General features: G+C 47.2%; 1 protein-coding gene across 1 annotated transcript; it reads right to left on the reverse strand.

Moving 5' to 3' along the window:
• Positions 1-1,929: 1,929 nt before the first annotated feature.
• RNF169 (ring finger protein 169) lies at positions 1,930-23,552 on the reverse strand. Its single transcript, XM_070749415.1, has 6 exons — positions 23,366-23,552; positions 14,677-14,753; positions 12,507-12,650; positions 10,090-10,202; positions 7,781-7,877; positions 1,930-6,552 (listed from the first exon to the last, which is right to left on the reverse strand). The coding sequence occupies exons 1-6, from the start codon at positions 23,550-23,552 to the stop codon at positions 5,392-5,394; spliced, it is 1,779 nt and encodes a 592-aa protein (XP_070605516.1). The 3' UTR covers positions 1,930-5,391.
• Positions 23,553-23,808: the final 256 nt, after the last annotated feature.

Genomic DNA, 23,808 nt, shown 5'->3' on the forward strand with positions numbered 1-23,808 from the left:
ACCCCAATTAACAACCCCACTAAAATAAACCATAGAAATCCTGAATCCAATCTAAATGTTTCTCATCATTCCTCTCACCCATTTCCTCCCATGTTGACTGTATGACTGTCACTTGTTGCTTAGATCCTAAGATTTTTATTAATGTTGCTTCTTCATTGCTTATTTGACCCCTATGACAATCATTAAGTGTTGTACCACATGATTCTTGACAAATGTATATTTTATGTACGCTGAGAGCATATGCACCAAGACAAATTCCTTGTGTGTCCAATCACACTTGGCCAATAAAATTCTATTCTATTCTATTCTAAATACAGTGGTACCTCTACTTAAGAACTTTTCTAGATAAGAACCAGGTGTTCAAATTTTTTTTGCCTCTACTTAAGAACCATTTTCTACTTAAGAACCCGAGTCTGGAAAAGCAGCACGAAGGCCCAGCCAGTTTCCTGCCATTCCCCCCTTTAATCCCGTCCATCTCGGTGGTGCTTAAGGAGGCTTTGGCAGCCCAGAGCGAACAGAGCGTTTTCCTTTCTCTGGGCACTTGGAGAGGGAATAAACCACTTTGCTGTGGTGACTCCCTCGCGCTGCCTCCCACATCCCCGGCACAAGGTTGCCTCCCGAAGTGTCTGGTTGCGGAAAGGCAAAAGGGGGCGCTTCGCCCCAGCCAGATCAACTCGGCTTCAGCCAAACAGAGGAATCACCAGTTAAGAAAAGGTGCGGGCTACAGAGCGAGCGAGCGAGAGGAAAGGGGAGCCCTTCAGCATGGGGAGGAAGAGGAAGCAGAGAGCAGCAGCAGCCTTTCGGTCAAAAGAGCGGGAGGTTCCCCCCTCTCACCTGCTTGGGTTTCTCTCTGGTGCAGTGTATTGGAGGCAGCCTCACGCCGGATATATGGCAGGCGCGTTCTCCTCCTCACTGCCTTAATCTCTTTTTAAAAAAGTTTTGGAGTGTTTTTATTCCCCTCGCCTCACCTTCTTCCTTCGGCAGCTACTGTCCTCTTCTTCCTCCTCCCCCTCCCACCCAAATTCCTAGCTTTTATTTCTTTCTTAATGGTTTTGCCTGCATTATTTGCTTTTACATTGATTCCTATGGGAAAAAATGCTTCTATTTAAGAGCGTTTCTACTTAAGAACCTGGTCACGGGACGAATTAAATTCTTAAGTAGAGGCACCACTGTACATGCCAATCAAACAAAATTTGGGCCCCCAGGCCTGTCGGCAAAGCCAGGTCTTAAGAGCCTTTCGTAACGCCAGTAGAGTGAGAGCAGTGCGAACATCGGGAGGGAGTTGGTTCCATAGAGCCAGGGCAGTAACAGAAAAGGCCCTACCCTGCAGTCCCGCCAACCTACATGGTTTAGTCGATGGGACCTGGGGAAGGCCGATTCTGTGTGACCTAATGGGTATCTGGCAGGAGATGAGCGAACAAGCAGTGCCAAAGGTCAGTAGATCATCGACTGGCGTTGTGGCGAGGTTTAGAGACGAGTGTCCTCATTCTGTTTCCCTCCAAGTGTGAAGTGCGCACCGTCATACACTCCCTGAACGCTAAGGGCACAAACGCTGCTGCAATACATCGCAAAATCATTTCAGTTTATGGAGAAGACAGCATGTGACAAAATGGGTCAATTTTTTGCGCCATGTCTTCAGTCAGAGTTCAGTTCCGCTGGCTTCGTGCTACACAATTGTAATAGCAACTCCCCCCGTGAACATTCCCCGCGAGAGTTACGGGCCTTGTAACTTTACTTACTGGATAACTCTCGTAGTTAAAAGATGATGCTAATTGGAATATCGGCCAACAGAAAATATCTTGATTTAATCCTGACTCGCAATGTTTTCCAAACGTCTCCTTCTCTCTCCCCCCCTCCCCAATTAATTTGGAATAAAAGTCCCCTGGAGATTCGTAAACCTTAATGGAGAAGAAAAAGACACAAACTCCGTTCTCGGTAAACATTTCTTTTATCAAAACATCGGACAAAGCCACTGTGATTCATAGGTGGGACTCGGAAAGCGATAGTTTTTTTGAGTCTTGGGACTGTGCGCATTTCTGGGGATTGAGCCGAGGACAGATACCGAAGCACGGAATGATTGCAAAGCAGACCGAGGCGGCCTGGGACGGGGATGAAGGGAGCAGAGCAAATTCTGCAACGTTGCCATTTCTTTGAAACCATCCAACAGCCAATCCCTAAATAAAAACAGGTGTGGGCGAAAACCACGTCCTTGACAACCCAAAGGTGTTTCCTCATTTGCATAGTGGATCCTTAACACCCCACCTGCACGCGGGGTTTTTAAACGGGAGGGGAGGGGTGTTGAAAACAGGCGTCTCCTGTCAAATCTCCTAAAAAACATCCGATACCATTAATCCTCGATTTACAACTCGCTCTGAAATTTACGCAGCCAGGTGAGGTGTCGGTTAAGGGATTTTGCCACCGTTGCTAAATGAATTTGGATCACATGATGGCAAGGAATGCGGCAACGGTGGTGTGAAAAATGGCCATGAGTCGCTTTCCAACCCCGCCATCCAGTGCCATTGTAACTTTGGACGGTCTCAAAGTGAACGGTGGTTAAGTCAAGGACTATCTGTATTTTTAAAAGGCAGGCGGAGATTTGGAGGCGCGAGTGAAAAGTTTGATTATCGTGAATATGTGACAGGGCAGAATATTCGTAGATGCCGATACACCAAAACGAACACTTGGATTTGGGGTGGTGAGCGTCTCTGAAAGGGGCCATACAGGTAGTCTTCGCCTTAACGGCCACAACTGAGCCCCAATTTTCTGTTGCTAAACAAGAGTTAAAGGCGTTTTGCTTCATTTTACAGCTACCCTTGTAAATCAGTGCGGTCAGTAAACGAGTTTGTTAAGGGAATATGGCTTCCCCCACTGACTTTGCTTGTCTGGTCATAAAGCGGATCATGTCCAAATTCTGTTCATGGGGAAATGCTGTAACAGTTGCTAAGAGTGAAAATCGATCATCAGGGTTTTTTTTAGGACTCTTGGGGTTCTAAAAGGTCACTAAATGAATCATCGTAAATCGAGGATTACCTGCATTCAAGTCCTCGGAGGAAATTTTGCTGGAGGCCTTGAAATTGAAAAATACTCAGCGGGATTCTCGGCAGTTCCGGCTCACAGGGCTCCGAGGTTGGAACCTTCTTTCCAATAAAATAAAAATAAAAATCCGTTCATTTTATGAGTCTTTTAAGGCTTATATTTTCTTTTCCTGTCCCTTCCACGGACGGCATCTCCACGAGGCAAAACGAATAGAAAGAACACTGAGGATCGATGCAATACAAAAAAAATCTCCTTTTTCAAGCCACCTTTCCATTACCGACGCGATGCTGCAGAAAGTCCGAGAAAACGTTTTGGAGGCATCGTTTCTCGCGGGAAAAAATCTCCCGGAAAGCTAAACGGAAGTTTTAGTCAGTCAGTTGCGGTCTTTGATGGTCACTTTTGTCTTGCCCAAATCTCTCTCTCTTGGAAGAAGTCATATCAAAGGCCAGGCCGAGAAGAACGGAGGCATCTAAAGGTCGTTTTAATACTGATAATGCTCTTGAATTGGGGAGGTTAGGAAACAGGTCGAGCCAGTCCCTACAGTTACACTTCCTGGCTTAGTAAAATTTAAGAAATGGGGACTTCACCTCCCAGAAGGCCCCCCCTGGCAGCAAGCTGGGTGAAGAATTCTGGGAGTTGAAGTCCCTATTTTTCAACTTTGCTGACTGGGTACATGGAATGGGTGGACTTCAACTCCCAGAATGCCCTGGGTAGCAATCTGGCTGAGGAATTCTGGGAGCTGGGTGTCTTATTCGTGCTGGCTGGACATTCTCCGCCAGTTAAAGATGTAGTCTTGAAATCCCAGCATGCCCCAGCCAGCACGAATGGACTTCGACTCCCAAATGCCTCAGTCAGTTTGGGTGGGTTTCATCTCCCAGAATTCATGCTGGCTGGGGAATTCTGGGAGATGAAGTCCATTCATGCCAGCATTCTGGGAATTGAAGCACCTTGGCCGGTTTAACATATGGACTTCAAGTCCCTGCATGGGTGGATTTTCTTAACTTTCAGCTTGACCCGGTCAGCACGAAGGGCTTCCAATTCCCAAATACGATATCTCAGCCAGCCTGGGTGGACTTCTTCTTCTTTTTTTTTGCTTTTAAAGAATCCTCAGATTTGGTTGAACCACAAAAACGCAACCAGGTTTTTCTCCAACGATTGGAAAACTCAGATTTCTGGAGATAATGCAACAAGGAGGGACAACAAATCTCCGAATACTGAACGTCGTCGGGAGGCACTCCGCAGCCGTCCAAAAGAGGTTGACGCCAAAAATAAACCGAGATGGGATCCTGGCTTCCCGGCTTCTGTTCGAGGTGTTTTTAACCTGGTCGTCAAGGTTTACATCGTACATTATTAGTGAGAAAGAGCTAAGTGCGTTCTTTGTTTCGACGCTCTGCCTGCCTCAAAGTGGGGTGTGCGTTTTGATACTGCTGCAACACAACCCACCGAGTCCTGATGGGGCCGGAGAGCCAGCGGGGTAGTGGTAGGGAGAAATACCCCACCAGGCAGCCGAGAAGTCTGTCTGACCCATGGGGATTAGTATGGACTCAAAGTAAGCGAGAGCTCCTTTCATTTTTCTTGGGAGATTAAAACATATATTATGGATTTAAATGCAGGTGGTTCTCGCCTTAACAATCCACAATGGAGCGCCAAAATTTAGGTCGGTTAAGCGAAGAGAGTTGCCTGGTAAAATTTTGCTGCGTTTTGCGGCCTGTCTTGCCAGAGTTGTTAAGTGAATTAGCAACACAATCGTTAAGTGGAATCGGGCTTTCCCCGCGGACTTTTGGGATTTGCGTGACCCACCCCCTAAGGACGCCTCGACCGCGATAAATACGAGTCAGTCGCAAATCATCTTAATTTTGATCATGGGGATGCTGAGGCAGTCGCTAAGTGTGAAAAATGGTCACCGGTCACTTTTTTCCGGGGGATTGTAACTTTGAACAGTCACTAAACGAAGTGTCATAAGTCGAGGACTACCTACAGATTCAAATATGTTTTATTGCAGATAACACCATTCTGCTGCCGGGCTTTCTAGCTGCACAGGGCTGCTCCTGAAATTACAAAGGCCACTCGCAGCGTCAGTTCACCCCCGTTATCGTAACCGACTCGGATCCCAAGGCTGTGAGAGCCGGACCGGAACCCCAGATCCGACCTCTGGATGAGAACTGACGAAGGGGTCTTCGCTGCGAGAGAGATTTATGATCTCGGAGTCAGCTTAGGGGGTGGAAAGCTCCGGACTTTGGCCTCCATCAGGCTCCCGCACTGACCAGACAGAATTCATGCTTCCCGGAACTCCGCCAACATGACGAGAGACATCTACAGGGGAAATCTTGAAAAAGCCACGTGACTTGCGAAGGGTTATTTTGCCCCAGTGGCGTTCTTGGACCGTAAGAAATACTGATCGGCTCTCCCCTTCGACCTCTCCGCTGTCCGGACCTCCCTCTCGAACTGCCGCTGGAGTTGAACGGCCAGCTGCCGGTCGGCCTCCTCCTGTTGCAGTCTCTGCTCGGTCCTGCCCCGTTGACGCCGCCTCTGCCGTTTCAGCGGGTCGGACATTGGAGGGACCTTGCGACAGCGTGCGGACGGCCTCAGCCGCTTGACCGAAGGGTCCAGGTGCTTGGTTTTGCACGGCCGCTTTTGTCCGCGCCGCAGAGAGGGGGTCTCCTCGCCGAGTCCCCTCTCAAGACGGAGGCCGTTAGAGAGACAGCGCAGTTCGCTCTCGTCCCAGCATTTACATGGCTTATTCCCGAGAGCGCCGTTCTCCGAGGCAGAGTTCACTCGGATGATTTTCCGGGGCATCGTTTTGGCATCAACGTGAAGGCATGGCCCAGTCAGGCGGGGCACAGATTTTGCTTCGGGGAGCTCGGGAAACCTGGAATCGGGGGGTTTCTCAGTGGGTCTTGGCGAGAGGAAGACCCTAGGGGTCATCTCCAGTGCCTCAGAGTCTCTCTGACCGTTGGCAGAATTGTTCAGCTTTGTTAGCGATGAGGGAGGGAGAGAGTCCAGCAACGTGACGTCGCTGGACGTCTGCAGAGGACACTTGATGGGGATGTTGAAGTTCGGAGTCAGGAAATCTTCAACCGGCTCGGGAACCGAGGACGTCAAAGTCGCTTTGGAAAGAGTCTTTTTCACCTGACGTTCTTGGAGGATCTGTTCCCACTTCTTCAGGATCCGTGGGCTGGCTTCGTAGGTGGTGGGCTTCTGCAGGCTCCTGGTCAGGTTCCTGGGGGTGGACTTGATGATGAGGGGGCTCAGCACGCGCCCGTCCGGCAGCTGCTTGGGAGGCGTGCAGGGTGAGCAGACGATGGGCTTGAAATGGTTCAGCTCCTCCGAGATGCTGTCGTTGCTCTCGGGACTGATCGAGCGCTCCTGTCTGGGCAGGATGGGGAACAAAGGCGGCACCTGGTGGGAGACTAGGCGCTTCTCGGATGTCAAGTCTGGAGCAGAGAGGCAGCGGTTGTTCTGGGTGGAAGAGAGGACGCCCACCAGGGAAACGGAGGCACCAGCGGAGGGATGGGCCTGTAAGAGAAGACGTTTCGGTCAGGGATGGCGCCACAAAACGGAAGTCATTAGTACTATGTACATAACTAGTTGGGTTTGGCAATATATATAACACAAACCAACAATGTGGCGGCTCTACCCCTGTGGAATCAACCGCCCCCAGAGAGCCACACTATCTCCTCCCTATTGGGCTTCTGAAAAGCCGTTAAGATCTCGTCTTTCCAGCAGGCTTGGAATTAGATTGATTGTAAGTATGGATGGTCTTTTATGATATTGCGGCCCTATTTGGACCGGGACTCAATGCTCACAGTCACTCATGCCCTCATCACCTCGAGGCTTGACTACTGCAACGCTCTCTACATGGGGCGACCTTTGAAGAGTGTTTGGAAACTTCAGATCGTGCAGAATGCAGCTGCGAGAGCAGTCATGGGCTTTCCTAAATATGCCCATGTTACCCCAACACTTCGCAGTCTGCATTGGTTGCCGATCAGTTTCCGGTCACAATTCAAAGTGTTGGTTATGACCTTTAAAGCCCTTCATGGCACCGGACCAGAATATCTCCAGGACCGCCTTCTGCTGCACGAATCCTAGCGACCAGTTAGGTCCCACAGAGTTGGCCTTCTCCGGGTCCCGTCGACTAAACAATGTCGTCTGGCGGGACCCAGGGGAAGAGCCTTCTCTATGGCAGCCCCAACCCTCTGGAACCAACTCCCCCCAGATATTAGAGTTGCCCCCACCCTCCTTGCCTTTCATAAACTCCTCAAAACCCCCCTCTGTCATCAGGCACAGGGGAATTGAGATATTCCCTTCCCCCTAGGCTTACAAAATTTATGCATGGTATGTTTGTATGTATGATTGGTTTCTTAAATTGGGGTTTTTAAACTACTTTTAATATTAGATTTGTCTATATTGGTTTTTACTGTCATTAGCCGCCCCGAGTCTACGAAGAGGGTCGGCATACAAATCGAATTAATAAATAAAATAAATAAATAAATATTGTTGTTTTTATCACATTATTGATTTTATTGTTGCATTTTTATTGATTTTTTTACTATTTTTGTATTTATGACTGTTAGATGCGCTAAGTCTGTTTTGGAATTTGGGTTCTGCTAAGGCCGGGGTCAGAACAACTTACCTGTAGGTGGCTTACGTCCTCTTAGGAATTAATTTTTTAAGAGGAAAATGCGAGACTTTTATTTTTCTAAGACCGCCATAACTTTTCCCAGGGGTCACAAAGATCCGGTACCTTTGCTCTAACTGGAGCCGATCTCTGCCTGCTCTTCGATCGATGGCCCAAAGCATCGCTGCAACTCTGGCTCCTTTCTGCTTGGCAGCTGAAATTTCTACAGAGATTTTGCAGTGGGGCAAGAAAGGGGGGGGGGGGGGAGAGAGAGAAAACCGACAATATTAGTCACTTCTTTTAAGCTGCACAAACATTATTCCTTATCGTTATTATTAAAAACACTAGATCAGTGATGGCTAGCCTTTTTTCTTGTGTGCCAGTACAGTGGAACCTCGATATACGAGCAGCTCTACTTACGAGCTACTCGAGATAAGAGCTGGGAGAGAGCGACATTTTTGTTCGCCTCCCGAGCTCACATTCGGGATACGAGCGCCAAGGAGCTGTCTCCTGAAGCCGAACACTAACTTCCGCTTTCAGCTTCAAGAGACAGCTCCTTGGCGCTCGTATCCCGCGTGTTTTAAAAGGTTGCAGCCGGCCTGGGGGGCTCGGGGGGGGTTGCTGGCAAGCCCCCCAGGCCGGCTGCAACCTTTTAAAACACGCGCGCCGCTTCGCAGCTCTCTGCTGAATCCGGAACGCTAACTTCCGCGTTCGGATTCAGCAGACAGCTGCGAAGCAGCGCGCGTGTTTTAAAACGTGGCAGCCGGCCTGGGGGGCTCGGGGGCTTCCCCCCGAGCCCCCCAGGCCGGCTGCCACATTTTAAAACACGCGCGCTGCTTCGCAGCTGTCTCTGAACGCTAACTTCCGCGTTTGGCGGCAGCGGTTTTTTTTTGTTGTTGCACGGATTAATTGACTTTACATTGTTTCCTACGGGAAACAATGTTTCGTCATACGAGCGTTCCGACTTACGAGCCTCCTTCCAGAACCAATTAGTCTCGTAAGTCGGGGTTCTACTGTATCCATAAAGCAATATGTTAGTACTCTTGTCCATAACTCTTGGGTTGGCAATATATTGGCTGCAGGTATTGCAGACTGCCACAAGAGGGAGCTAGAGTTCATAGCTTATTTCTCTGAGTCACCCTCCCTGTTTCTCTTTGTCTGGCTACTTGCTGTTAAGTTAGCTCGCAATCTCTCTGTATTGTAGCCATGTATTGTAGCCAAAATGTGTTTAAGCTTGATATCTTGTTTGCTGATTATGACAAACTGGTAAGAAAGACTTTGATAATAGTTTGATTGTTATTCTGACTTATTATGTGTATGACTTAAGACTGTTGATCTGAAGATGTTATTTCTCAAAGTAAACTTTAATTCAAGTTAGCATATTTGTGTGGGGCTGAGTAGTTATTCACAACTAATCTCATTCTAAACGTTTTGTGTGTATACAGCCTTGTTAAACAAGGATTATCTGCTCATACATTAACTCTTGTGACCGTTTTCACACGTTTAAACATAGAAGATTGACGGAAGAAAAAGTCCTCCTGGTCCATCTAGTCTGCCCTTATACTATTTCCTGTATTTTATCTTAGGATGGATCTATGTTTATCCCAGGAATGTTTAAATTCAGTTACTGTGGATTTGCCAACCATGTCTGCTGGAAGTTTGTTCCAAGGATCTACTACTCTTTCAGTCAAATAATGTTTTCTCCCATTGCTTCTGATCTTCCCCCCAACTAACTTCAGATTGTGCCCCCTTGTTCTTGTGTTCACTTTCCTATTAAAAACACTTCCCTCCTGGACCTTATTTAACCCTTTAATATATTTAAATGTTTCGATCATGTCCCCCCTTTTCCTTCTGTCCTCCAGACTATACAGATGGAGTTCATGAAGTCTTTCCTGATACGTTTGATGCTTAAGACCTTCCACCATTTTTGTAGCCCGTCTTTGGACCAGTTCAATTTTGTCAATATCTTTTTGTAGGTGAGGTCTCCAGAACTGAACACAGTACCTGTTCGGAACTGAACTGAACCTATGACTGTTGCAGCATCCCTGTGGTCATGGGATGAAAATTTGGAAGCTTGGTCAGTGGTTTGTATTTGTGATGGCCGCAGGGTGCCAGGGGTAGGTCAAGTGATCCCCTTTTGCGACCTTCTGATAAGCATGGTCCAAGGGGAAGCCTGATTGACTTAACAATCGTGTTACTCATTTAACAACTGCGGTAACAAATGTTTCGCTTAGCAACGGAAATCTGGGGGCTCCATCGTGGTTATAAGTCGAGGCCTGCCTGCCCTTTAGTTAGTCGTTCTACTGAAAACCAACCTCCCTTTTGAAAACATTACTTCTTTATTTATTAAATTTATAGCCGACCTTTTTTAATGTCAAAGTGAGAGTTTCAATGATCCGTTACCGCTCACTTGGAACCGCCGTTGAGAAACTTACCCAGCCAGCAAGGCGATGGAGTAGGCGCTGCCCTTGGAGACGAAAGCGGACTGATAGAGGGGCCGGCACTGGGAAGGCTCCTCGTTTTCGGAATCCGACAGGCACTCGGGAAACTGGCGGCAAGGGAAGAAAAATCAGGAGGTAAGTATGGCAAGCACTCCCCCTCCCAGAAGAATGAAAAGTTTTGGGAAATATTTAAAAAGGCAGAATATTACACAGTGGTACCTCGGGATACAAACCCCTCGGGATATGAACCCGGAGTTCGGAAATTTTTTGCCTCTTCTTACAAACTTTTTTCGGCTTACGAACCCACGTCAAAGCTCCGCCCATGGAATTCCCTATTGGGATTCCCCACCTCCTTTCCAGACTCCAGATCGGCTCAAAACAACGACGCTGATCGCAAAAACGGAGCTCTGCTGACTGCCGCCGCCTGGCTATAACCTTCTGAAACAGCCGGGCGCTTCTCGGCGGTCTCCAGAACCCGAACCCGAAAAGTTCAGGTTTGGGAGAACGCCGAGAAGCCCCCCGGCTGTTTTAAAAGGTGACAGCTGGGCGGCGGCACCCAGCAGAGCGCCATTTTGCGTTTTTTTTTCCTTTTTGCACGCATTAATCGCTTTTACATTGTTTTCTATGGGAAACAATGTTTCGTCTTACGAACTTTTCGCCTTACGAACCTACTTCCGGAACCAATTAAGTTCGTAAGACGAGGTATTACTGTATTTCCCCCTAAAAGAGAAATAGAAATCTTAAGGGAGACAGAAACTCAGCTCCCTGCCCCCAGCAGATACTTGGTGCCTGTTGAGAAGGACTTGACCAGCCCATCTACAAGACAAAAGACCACCAACTCCAGGGTGATGGGATGAAGACATCACCCTCCAGGACGTCATAGCGTTATCCAGCAGCAGAGCTCCCTGCATTGCCCAAACTCCTAAGGACGTTGCCTCACCCGGCAAACTTCAACCAAACTTGACTCAGACAAACATGACCCCTGCATGGAAATCTGACAACAGCCAATAGAATACGTGTCCTTACACAGGAACAGGAAGCTCAAGTGCAAAGCCAAAGAGAAGGTATAAAATCCACCGGCTCTCAACCCCAGCCTCGGTGGCGCAGTGGTTAGAGTGCAGCTACAAGCAGTTTGGCAGATCGAATCTCAGTAGCCTCAAGGTTGACTCAGCCTTCCACCCTTCCAAGGTGGGTCAAATGAGGACCCAGATTGTTGGGGACAATATGCTTTGTAAACTGCTTAGGCTGGAAAGCCGTGGGGAGCAGTATATAAGTCTAAATGCTATTGCTTCACCACTAAACTCTCTTTCCGATCTGCCTCGAACTTTTCGCAGGCTAACAAGTCTCTCCATTGGGAAGATGAACAGTTGTCTGCAACATCTATTCATCTCCGCCCCCTGCCTTTTATCCCCAGATTTATGGTGGGGTTTTCCTAGCAGTAGCGTCCTATTCCATGGACTGCTCTCCTCTCCTCTGCCTTCTGGGCATCTGTGCATCAGACACAGGACCCAGCCGTTCCTCCTCTTCATCATGAGCCACCTCCAGTCCTGGGAGCCTTTTATCTTAGAGCTAAGTGGGGGCTTCACTAGCAGTGGTGGCTCTTCTGTCCCAAGGACCGGCCCATAGATTTCCACTGCTCTCCTCTCCTCTGCCTTCATCAGGCATAGGACCTAGCCATTTCTCCTCCTCTTCATCAGCCACCTCCAGACCTGGGGGCCTTTTATCACTAGAGCTACGTGGGGGCTTCACTAGCAGCGGTAGCTCTTCCATCTCAAGGACCAGCCCATAGATTTCCACTGCTCTCCTCTCCTCTGCCTTCTGGGCATCTGTGCATCAGGCACAGGACCTAGCCATTTCTCCTCCTCTTCATCAGCCACCTCCAGACCTGGGGGCCTTTTATCCCTAGATAATGAGGGCTAGGTGGCTCTTCTGTCCCAAGGACTGGCCCATAGATTTCCTCTGCTCTCCTCTCCTCTGCCTTCATCAGGCACAGGACCTAGCCATTTCTCCTCCTCTTCATCAGCCACCTCCAGACCTGGGGGCCTTTTATCCCTAGAGCTACGTGGGGGCTTCACTAGCAGCGGTGGCTCTTCCATCTCAAGGACCGGCCCATAGATTTCCACTGCTCTCCTCTCCTCTGCCTTCAGTGCATCCATGTATCAGGCACAGGACCCACCTGTTCCTCCTCTTCCTCATCAGCCACTTCCAGACCTGGCAGGTGTTGACACTCCATCTGAGGGCTGACCGAGGCCCAGGCTCTGCCTCTGTCTCTCTCTCTGAGAAGCTCCATTCCCTCTTCCCCCTCGGACCTCTCAGGTTGCCTTAATGCTGACCCACGACTCCCATTCCTTCTCTTCCTCCTCCTCTGATTCGGCCGCTGGAGGGGCTGGAACCTTGACAACAACACTTACACATTCGTGGCTCACTCTTGCCATAAGGGATTCCTCTTTCTTCGGGTCGTCCATCCATCTCCTGTCCACTTCAGCGTCGTCCACCATCAGCTTGTGAATCAAATCCTCCGGGTTTCTCTCTTCTTGCCATTTTTCATGTCTCAGCTAGGAAGCAAAGTTGATTTTGTGAAAAAAAAGGCCCTGCATCAGCACGTTCCTTCGGATGAGAATTCGGGTCGATTGTGTAAACGGGGAACCCCCTCTTAACGTCTCGGCCTTTTGACGCCCAGGGCGATCTTCTCCCTATCCTTCCCGATGCTTTTAATCAAAACTTGATTAGTAATTTTATCGGGAGTTGGTTAATTACCATGGAGCAAGGAATGAATGTAACCTGCTCCCCCTCTTGGAGGCAAAGAAGGGTCTCCTGGCAGCGATAAGAGCCGGGGTGGCGCAGCAGGTAGAGTGTTGTACTGCAGGCCACTGAAGCTGACTGTAGATCTGAAGGTCAGAGGTTCAAATCTAATCACCGGCTCAAGGTTGACTCAGCCTTCCATCCTTCCGAGGTGGGTCAAGTGAGGACCCGGATTGTGGGGGCAATAGGCTGGCTCTGTTAAAAAAGTGCTATTGCTAACATGTTGTAAGCCGCCCTGAGTCTAAGGAGAAGGGCGGCATGAAAATCGAATAAATAAATAAATAAATAGATTTCCACGAGACTCAGGAGAGCCTGCAGCTGTTCTCGCCGCGGTTGCAACTGGAAGTCCACAAAAATTTACATTCTTAATCTCCACTCCTTTTGTCCAACCACTGGTCAAAATAAATTCCGTGTTTGATAATATTCTACATCTTCTTTCTGTTTAATTTTCAACAACAATCTATCCATTTCTACTTCCCACACACATTAATGGAATCGTGACTTGCACGGTTAAGTGAAATTCCCCTTTAACTTTGCTCATTAGCACATCGCCATAGGGGATCATGAGACCCATGACTGTCATAATACAAGTCAGTTGCCAAGCATCCATTTCAACCATGTGACCCTGCAACGATCATAAGTCGAGGACTACCGGTACAATATACAGTGATACCTCGTCTTACAAACCCCTCGTCATACGAACTTTTCGAGATACGAACCCGGGGTTTATTTATTTATTTTATTTATTTATTTATTAAATTTGTATGCCGCCCCTCTCCGTAGACTCGGGGCGGCTCACAACAGTAATAGAAAAAACAATGTAGAATACAAATCTAAAAATTAAAACTAAAAACCCATAATTTAAAAAACATGCACACAACATACCATGCATAAACAATATAGGCTTGGGGAAGTTATATCAGTTCCCCCATGCCTGACGACCGAGATGGGTTTTAAGGAGTTTAGGAGGGTGGGAGCTGGTTCCAGAGAGTCGGGGCCGCCACAGAGAAGGCTCTTCCCCTGGGACCCGCCAAACGACATTGTTTAGTCGACGGGACCCGGAGAAGGCCCACTCTGTGGGACCTGACTGGTCGCTGGGATTTGTGCAGCAGAAGGTGGTCCCAGAGATATTCTGGTCCGGTGCCATGAAGGGCTTTAAAGGTCATAACCAACACTTTGAATTGTGACCGGAAATTGATCGGTAACCAATGCAGACTGCAGAGTGTTGGTGTAACATGGGCATACCTAGGGAAGCCCATGATTGCTCTCGCAGCTGCATTCTTTTTATCTCTTTAAGATTTTTTTGCCTCTTCTTTGGAACTATTTTCACCTTATGAACCCAAGCCGCTGCCACTGGGCTGGCCCGCCTCCGGACTTCCGTTGCCAGCGAAGCGCCCGTTTTTGCACTGCTGGGATTTCCCTGAGGTTTCCCTCCATGGGAAACACCACCTCCGGACTTCCGTGTTTTTGCGATGCTGCAGGGGAATCCTAGCAGGGGAATCCCAGCAGCGCAAAAACGGGCGCTTCGGCTGGCAAAAGGGGTGAGTTTTGGGCTTGCACGCATTAATCGCTTTTCCATTGATTCCTATGGGAAACATTGATTCGTCTTACAAACTTTTCACCTTAAGAACCTCGTCCCGGAACCAATTAACTTTGTAAGACGAGGTATCATTGTATTGAGTTTTTTCAAGGACGCTGTAACTTTGGGTGGTCACTAAGTAAGTTGAGGATTACCGGTACAATATATTGATTAAATAAAACGTACTCTTCCTAACGTACCTTTCGCAAGTGACTTTTATGTTCCTCATGAACTTCTCCATGTTTGGGCAAAGTGATGGGCGTTCTGAAGATAAAATCTACAAAAGGAATAAAAAAGAATAAAAATTGAGCATTTCCAGTTCACACCACTACCATAGTTCCCTCTAAGCTGAGCAGTGAGCAATCGCTCACTTAAAAATCATCATCAACTCAGAGTTTTCCAAACCTGCCCAGAAGCCGAGAGGGAAAGAGTGAGGGAAGGAGAGAGAGAGGAAGAGAGAGAAGCAGATAGAAAAAAGAGGAAGGAAAAGAGAAAGAAAAAGAATGGGAGTAAGGAAGAGAGAAAGAAAATCAAAATCTAGTTTGAAACTAGCTCAACTATTTAAGTGGCATTTTGATATTGATAGAGTTGCCCTATTATGAGCTCACTGTTATAGACACACAGTACAGTGTTTTATTTTGAAATTCGCTGAGGCAAAACAGGGTGGGTTTTTGTTTGTTTGTTTGTTTATTATTTCTGTGCCGCCCAGTTCCGAAGGGACTGCCGCTCAGACACTATACTTTTCCGCCCACCCCCCCCAAAAATTAGATGGAACACTGACCACTACACCTGCTGCCCAAAGACAACCCCTGGTACAATTAGATAGTCCTCCTTACAGCTACAGTCCCCCCTTCAACGTAGTCTTTCAAGGCTGAAGAGACCAAGGTGTTGAAACCTGGTTTCATAAGGGAGGGGCACCACCAATTAGGTATTGCTGTGTGTGTGTGTGCGTGTGTATTTTTTCTTCCATATTCCTAGTAGCATGCCTTCAGGGGTGAGTTCAATTTTTTCCTTTGTCATTTCTAGTAGCCACCTATGTATCATGTTCCAAAATCTTTTTAGAAACCTAGAAGATAGATGGCAGAAGAAGACCTCATGGTCTCGTCTGCCCTTATGCTGTTTCCTGTATTTCATCTTAGAGTGGATATATGTTTATATCCATAGAATAGATTTAAACATAGGAATGTTTAAATTCAGTTCCTGTAGATTTACCAACCACGTCTGCTGGAAGTTTGTGCCAAGCATCTACTACTCTTTCAGTAAAATATTTTCTCACGTTACTTCTAATCTTTCCCCCAACTGACCTCAGTTTGTCCCCCCTTGTTCTTGTGTTCGCTTTCCTATTAAAAACACTTCCCTCCTGAACCTTATTGAACCCTTTAACCTATTTAAATATTTTGATCATGTCCCCCCTTTTCCTTCTGTCCTCCAGACTATACAAATTGACTTCATTAAATCTTTCCTGATAAGTTACCTTGTCTATAATGTTGTTTTCTGATGGGATCTTTTTATTTTTCCATAGTTGGGCATATGATATTCTGGCTGCAGTTATTATATGTGTCACTAGGTATTGGGGATTTTTTGAGTATTTCTTCTTCCATATTGGTAGTATTATTTATTATTATTATTTATTAGATTTGTATGCCTTCAAGGGTGAAAAAAATGGAAACACCTTGCAGCTCTTCCGTGGAATGCAGATTTGTGAAGCTCCCTTTGAACAGTTTTTGTGGACACTGGGTTCTGTACGTGTCTATTGAGTTCTGCAGTGATTTTAGGACTGTGGTCTTGCGATCCGCTCTAACCATTCACTTTAGATTCTGACGGTCTCTCTCAGACCACTTCGACTTTCGACCAGACCTGTGCTTGGCTGAGGACATTTTCCCTTCTCTTTCAAAAGCAGTCATGACTTTTGAGACATGACCTCTTGAAACGCCAAACATTCAGGCACTTTCTGTTACACGAGCGCCTGCCACTCAAGCACCAACAATTTGGCCTCTTTGAAAGTCTGAGAGGTCTGCCATTTCTAGAAGGTTATAACCCATTTCCTTAAATTTCTGTTAAAAAAAAAAGGTAGTTTAAAAAAACATATCAAATAACAGAATTAAAAAAAGAAAAAATAATTTAAATATGTCAAGTTTTGATTGATTTGAACATATTCAAACATTATGCCAAAAAGTCAAGTGTTTCCATTTTTTTGTCCACCCCCTGGATTTTGCAGAGTTGGGGGGGGATCTAGCTAACTCCTGGCGGAGGAAGCCCACCGAGCCCCTCCCTCCTCAATTCCCATATTTTCTCCTCCTTTTTAAGACGCCCGCACTGCAAGCTACAGCCCCTAAACTATTTACACCAGAGCGGACACTATGTTGGGTTTGTTTTTGTATTTTCTTTCCCCATGGTTTTGATCTGGCAGAATGGATTGTTGCGTTTGTCGTCTCGGGCCCTGTGGTGTGTGGTGACTTAGGGCCGGGATGGCATTTCTGGAAGGCCCGGTTTTTCCTCCCCCTCCTCCTGTTTTGATTGCGTAAGTTGCCCAGCCGGCTCCAAAGGTGACTCATGCTTCAGCAGTTATTTTTAAAAACATGCACAGAAGGGAAAACTTCGCCACTGCTGCGTGTGGCTCCGTTGGAAATCTTTACCCAAGTAAGAACCGAAACGTGCCAAGGAACTAGAGTCCGTAAGGAGCTTATAAATGTAATGAATTCAGTTAAAATTAATTTAATAAATTAAGACACAGACAAATGCCCCTGCCGGCGCTCCCTAGGTGCCCTGCCCCTCTCTCTTTCTGGCTCTTTGCAAAGCAAGATTAGACTCAAACCTCTACGCTGAATTTATTTTGCGGTTTGCACAATCTCCCCTGTGAGTCATCCTGGCTTCCCTGCTGTTTTCTGGACAGCAAGATTGTATTGTTTATTTAATTACTACAGCCCAGAGGATCCTGGGTAGCGCATAGCAGTAACCGAGGTGTAAGAATCAAACCGGCTAAAAACTCTCAAAATTACACTGATAGCAAACGTCCTGGAGCAGAATGCAAAGGCGGCTAGAAACGGCATGGCCTTGGCTTGCGAATGGAATATTCATTGCAGATATTTATTTATTTATTATTAATTAAATTTGTACACCACCCAACTCCCAAAGGACTCTGTTATTATTATTATTAATATAGAGTTAGACTCTAGCCCCCTGGTCAACGAATGTGTTGTGAGTAAGCCCACTGAACAGGAGTGACTGTCTCTTTATGGTTTGGTGTTTTTTACATTATTAATTCGCATTAATTGGATTTAGGATGTTATATATTGTTCCATTAGAAACATAGAAACATAGGAGACTGACGGCAGAAAAAGACCTCATGGTCCATCTTGTCTGCCCTTATGCTACTTCCTGTATTTTATCTTAGGATGGATCTATGTTTATCCCAGGCATGTTTAAATTCAGTTACTGCGGATTGACCAACCACGTCTGCTGGAACTTTGTTCCAAGGATCTACTACTCTTTCAGTAAAATAATATTTTCTCATGTTGCTTTTGATCTTTCCCCCAACTAACCTCAGATTGTGTCCCCTTGTTCTTGTGTTCACTTTCCTATTAAAAACACTTCCCTCCTGGACCTTATTTAACCCTTTAACATATTTAAATGTTTTGATCATGTCCCCCCTTTTCCTTCTGTCCTCCAGATTATACAGATTGAGTTCATGAAGTCTTTTCCTGATAGGTTTTATGCTTAAGACCTTATATATTGTTCCATTATTATTATTATTATTATTATTATTATTATTATTATAAAATGTTTTTAGTAGAAATTTAGATTTGTTATAAATTGTTTTTCACTTTGTTGTGAGCCGCCCCGAGTCTGCGGAGAGGGGCGGCATACAAATCTAAATAAATAAATAAATTATTATTATTATTATTTATTTATTTATTTATTTATTTATTTATTAGATTTATAAGCCTCCCCGAGTCCTCGGAGGGGGTGGAATAAAAGTCAAATTAATTAATATTAATAATAATATTGATGTTAATAGTGAGAGCTACTTTGGCTTGGGAATTAAGGCACCAACTAGAAAACAGGAGACTGGGAGATCTAGGCCCACTTTTAGGGAGTGGAATGTGATTTTTGGGCCGATCATCAGGCGTCAGTGAGATGTAGTCCTGCCCTGGGCACAAAAGCCGTCGCTGATTTTGGGCCAAACACAAGGAGATGGTGAGTTGTGATCCTACCTGAGGTGTGAAAACTAACTGGGAGACCTGGGGCCAATCACAGGAGACTGTGAGTTCTAGTCCCGCCTTAAGACAACTGAGTGATTCTGGGCCAATCCCCAGGAGACTGTGAGTTCTAGTCCCGCCTTAAGACAACTGGGTGACTCTGGGCCAATCCCCAGGAGACTGTGAGTTCTAGCCCCGCCTTAAGCCAACTGGGTGATTCTGGGCCAATCCCCAGGAGACTGTGAGTTCTAGTCCCGCCTTAAGCCAACTGGGTGACTGGGCCAATCCCCAGGAGACTGTGAGTTCTAGCCCCGCCTTAGGCATGAAAACTGGCTGGATGTCTTTGAGCCAATCACCACAACTTGGTGAGTTCTAGTCTCATTTTAGGTTCAAGGTGGCGGACTGAGAGATTGGAGGCCAGTTCCTCCCACTTAGCCCAACCCACTTCCAGAGGTTGTTGTTTTGTCGGGGAAAATAGGAAGAAGAAGGGGTGTTGGAGATGTTTACCACTCTTCTGACCTAGGCTTCCTGATAAATCGTAAAACACAAACCGAGTCCCCCAAAACCCCTCTTTTTTATTTCAATGGCTGTGAATTCTGTTCATTCCCAGCCGTAATAAGTCCTAAACAATGTGTAAAGAGTCCGAGAAAAAGCCAGCCAGTCTTTCGGAAGGCGGCTGATAAGCACCAGCCTTTATCTCTCTTGACACTTCCAATGACCTAATTGGCAAGGAGCTTTGCAAGGCCAAACAGAACCAACAGAGTCAGAATGGAGTTGCATGACCCAAATTGATAAGCATAAAACTGATCAGGAAAATGAACCCAAGAACAAGGGGGCACAATCTGAGGTGAGTTGGGGGAAAGATCAGAACCAACGGGAGAAAATATTATCTGACTGAAAGAGGAATAGATGCTTGGAACAAACTCCCAGCAGACGTGGTTAGTCAATCCACAGTCACTGAATGTAAACATGCCTGGGATAAACATAGATCCATCCTAAGATAAAATACAGGAAATAGTATAAGGGCAGACTAGATGGACCATGAGGCCTTTTTCTGCCGTCAATCTTCTATGTTTCTAGGAGTCAGAATGGAGTTGCTTCCTGCAACAAGCACATCCGTTTGCCCTCTTTTATGCCCTATGGGAGGGGCCAATCATTTCCAAGCCTTACTCCTGAGTACCTCTTTGCCTCCATTAACTGTTCTTGCCTTCTGGCAGCTCTGCGCACGAGCGCATTGGGAAGAGGCTCCCCCTGTTCCTCTGCCTCGCTCATGTCAGCCTCTGGAGGCTCCAGAGTCAGCACAGAACTGCCAGATGGCCCCGGCTCCATCTCTGCCTCGGACACAGAGCCTTCTCCAGACTCCAGGCCTGTCCCTGGTTCCTCGCCAGCAACCTCGGTGTCTGACTGTGTTGCCAGCTACACAAGCCGCTGACGGACCATAACAAACCAGAGCTGCCCAGAGTCCTTTGGGAGTTGGGCGGTATATCAATCCGAATAAATAAATAAAATAAACCACCTTATTTGTAATGGTAATAAAGGAAGGATACAAATAACTAAAATCTCCCAAAATGCAAACCAGGCATAATGTGACTTGTAGCATAAACACACGTGTGCAACCAGCCAGCATCGTGCCTCGTACTAGGCAGCTCAACACACTGCCCACTTGTGAATGCACACGCTGGTGTGCAGAAGACTCTGGTGGTGGAAGGACCATAGAAACATAGAAGACTGACGGCAGAAAAAGACCTCCTGGTCCATCTAGTCTGCCCTTATACTATTTCCTGTATTTTATCTTACAATGGATATATGTTTATCCCAGGCATGTTTACATTCAATTACTGTGGATTGACCAACCACGTCTGCTGGAAGTTTGTTCCAAGGATCTACTACTCTTTCAGTAAAATAATATTTTCTCACGTTGCTTTTGATCTTTCCCCCAACTAACTTCAGATTGTGTCCCCTTGTTCTTGTGTTCACTTTCCTATTAAAAACACTTCCCTCCTGAACCTTATTTAACCCTTTAACATATTTAAATGTTTCTATCATGTCCCCCCTTTTCCTTCTGCCCTCCAGACAAGACAAATGGAGTTCATGAAATCTTTCCTGATACGTTTTATGCTTAAGACCTTCCACCATTCTTGTAGCCCGTCTTTGGACCCGTTCAATTTTGTCAATATCTCTTGTAGGTGAGGTCTCCAGAACTGGACACAGTATTCCAAATGGGGTCTCACCAGCACTCTATATAAGGGGATCACAATCTCCCTCTTCCTGCTTGTTATACCTCTAGCTATGCAGCCAAGCATCCTACTTGCTTTTCCTACCGCCCGACTACACTGCTCACCCATTTTGAGACTGTCAGAAATCACTACCCCTAAATCCTTCTCTTCTGAAGTTTTTGCTAACGCAGAACTGCCAATACAATACTCAGAATGAGGATTCCTTTTCCCCAAGTGCATTATTTTACATTTGGAAACATTAAACTGCAGTTTCCATTGCTTTGACCATTTATCTAGTAAAGCTAAATCATTTACCATATTACAGACCCCTCCAGGAATATCAACCCTATTGCACACTTTAGAGTCATCGGCAAATAGGCAAACCTTCCCTACCAAACCTTCCCCTATGTCACTCACAAACATATTAAAAAGAATAGGACCCAGAACAGACCCTGAAAGTTCTTCAAGAAAAACAGAGTAGAACTGGCTGCTACTGGTAGTAAAGTTAGAAAAACATGGTTCCTCCTGTTCTCTTCATTTCAGGCACGAGATTTCCTTGCTCTCCTGATCCCAACGGATCTAGAGAAGAGATTTCTGGCCCACCCAAGATCCATGATTGCTTCTCGTGCCTCTCTCTGGATCTGGGGACAGGGTCCTGGGTATGGCAAGGGCCCCACCGTGATGGTTTCAACACTGTTAAGGCAGGGGTAGCCAAAAGTAGCACTTTAAGACTTGTGGACTTCAACTCCCGGAATTCCCCACCTATGATCCAGAGAAACAGGAAGCAATTATAGTTGCGGAATTCTGGAAGTTGAAATACGCACTTCTTAAAAAGTCGCCAAGTTTGGAGACCCCTGCATTGCAACCCCTAAAACACACCACACTTCACACCCAAGATTCCTTGTGCTCTCTAAACCAGCGTTGCTGCAATGGTTAAGATTTGTGGACTTCAACTCCCAGAATTCCCCAGCTAGCAAAGGTGGCTGGGGAATTCTGGGAGTTAAAATCCACAAGTCTTAGATGGCAAGGCTGGAGACCCCTGACTTAGATGACCCTTCTGGCCTTTTCCAACTCTATCATTCATGGCTGGCTGAGGAATTCTGGGAGTTGAAGTCCACAAGTCTTAAAGATGCCAAGGCTGGAGACCCCTGACTTAGATGACCCTTCTGGCCTCTTCCAACTCTATCATTCATGGCTGGCTGAGGAATTCTGGGAGTTGAAGTCCACAAGTCTTAAAGATGGCCAAGGCTGGAGACCCCTGACTTAGATGACCCTTCTGGCCTCTTTCAGATCTATCATTCATGGCTGGCTGAGGAATTCTGGGAGTTGAAGTCTACAAGTCTTAAAGCTGCCAAGGCTGGAGACCCCAACTTAAATAATGCTTGTGTAGTAGAGATAGTTCTTGACTTAAAACGCTTCATTTAACGACTGTTTGAAGTTACAACGGCACTGAAAAAAGTGATCTATGACCATTTTTCACACTGGGGAATCTCAATACATCAAAACTCAGATGCTTGACAACTGACTCCTATTTACAACAGATTCAGTGCCCCAGGGTTACGTGATCCTCTTTTGCGACCTTCCAACAAGCAAAAGTGAATGGGGAAGTCGGATTTACTTAACAACTGGATAACTAAACAACTGCAGCAATTAACTTAACAACTACAAGAAAGTTCGTTGAAACGAAACAAAAACAAATGTCTCACCAACAGAGACTTTGGGCTCAGTCATGGTCATACATCGAGGACTATTCGCCGTTTCCAAGCTTTAAGATGGGTGGACTTCGACTCCCAGAATTCCCCAGGCCAGGGGTAGGCAAAGTTGGCTCTTCTATGACATGTGGACCTCAACTCCCAGAATTCCTGAGGTAGCATGACTGGCTCAGGAATTCTGGGAGTTGAAGTCCACAAGTCATAAAAGAGCCAACTTGGCCTACCCCTGGCCTGGGGAATTCTGGGAGTTGAAGTCCACCTATTTTTTAAGTTGTCACAGTTGAGGAAAATACCAGCTGGAGGCACATAAGCCAACCCGAATCTCGGTCTGCTATCAAAAGGCTCCCCTCCAGCCAACATTGCCAGATCTCTGCTTCTTTCACGTGAACGCCTCTCAAGGGGAAGCAAAGCGCACATTCACGCAACCACCGCTGCCTTCACAAGCGTGTCAGGCTTTTCCGAGCATTCAGGCGGGCTGCCTAGCAAACGAATCCGGGAAAGACCACTGCGACATCCCCACGACCCCTCGGACGGACCCGTGGATGCAATCAAAGCACCTTCCGGCCGCCTCCAATCGCAGGATGGTCGCGGATGATGGGAAGACGGGTTGCCGCCCGAGGCCTCTGGGCCCGCCTTCACACCCCTCCCGCCAGCCACGCCCCATTTCCGAAGGAGCCAATGGCCGCGTTTCCCGCTCCTTTAATGTCCCCCTCCCCCCGACGCCACGTCGACGCGCGTTCACACGTTACGTCGGCCACGCACCTCGCGCAGGGCCCGGGTCTCTGGCGGGGCCCTCCCGCTGGCCCGAACGCCGCGCCGGGGCTTCCGGAGCTGCGTCGTCATCCGCGGGGAGGGTGTCGTCCCGCCGCCGCCGACCCCGGCCTCGCCGTAGTGGCAGAACCGCCGACCCTGCCGCCCGCCCGCCTGGCCCGAGCGCCGCCGCCGCCATCTTCTCCCGGCGGGAGGAGGGCGGGGCGGCACCCAACCACGCCTCCTGGTTCATATTCATGAGCGGAGCGCGGCCTCTGCGTCGGGCGGTGGCTACGCCCACTTCGTGAATACTCATGAGCGCCGGCCTTCTGGCGCGCGACGCGGCTCGCTCTTCCCCCCCCCATCGCCAAAGAGGTGGAGCCTAACGAGTCTCCGAAGGCTGAATTGACGCGTGTAAAACATGTGAATAACGTTATCCCGCATACACGCATCTG

Source organism: Erythrolamprus reginae, chromosome 4 (assembly GCF_031021105.1).
Source record: "Erythrolamprus reginae isolate rEryReg1 chromosome 4, rEryReg1.hap1, whole genome shotgun sequence".
In the NCBI taxonomy this organism is placed as follows: Eukaryota; Metazoa; Chordata; class Lepidosauria; order Squamata; family Dipsadidae; genus Erythrolamprus; species Erythrolamprus reginae.

What these genes read in the sequence shown, in the direction of transcription:
- RNF169 (XM_070749415.1), bottom strand. Translation starts at nt 23,552, where the DNA reads ATGGCGGCGGCGGCGCTCGGGCCAGGCGGGCGGGCGGCAGGGTCGGCG. An exon ending in AGACCCGGGCCCTGCGCGAG is followed by an intron (nt 14,754 to 23,365) that starts GTGCGTGGCCGA and finishes TTCCTTTTGTAG; the next exon opens with ATTTTATCTTCAGAACGCCC. An exon ending in CGGCTCCAGTTAGAGCAAAG is followed by an intron (nt 6,553 to 7,780) that starts GTACCGGATCTT and finishes CTTCTCTTACAG; the next exon opens with GCCCATCCCTCCGCTGGTGC.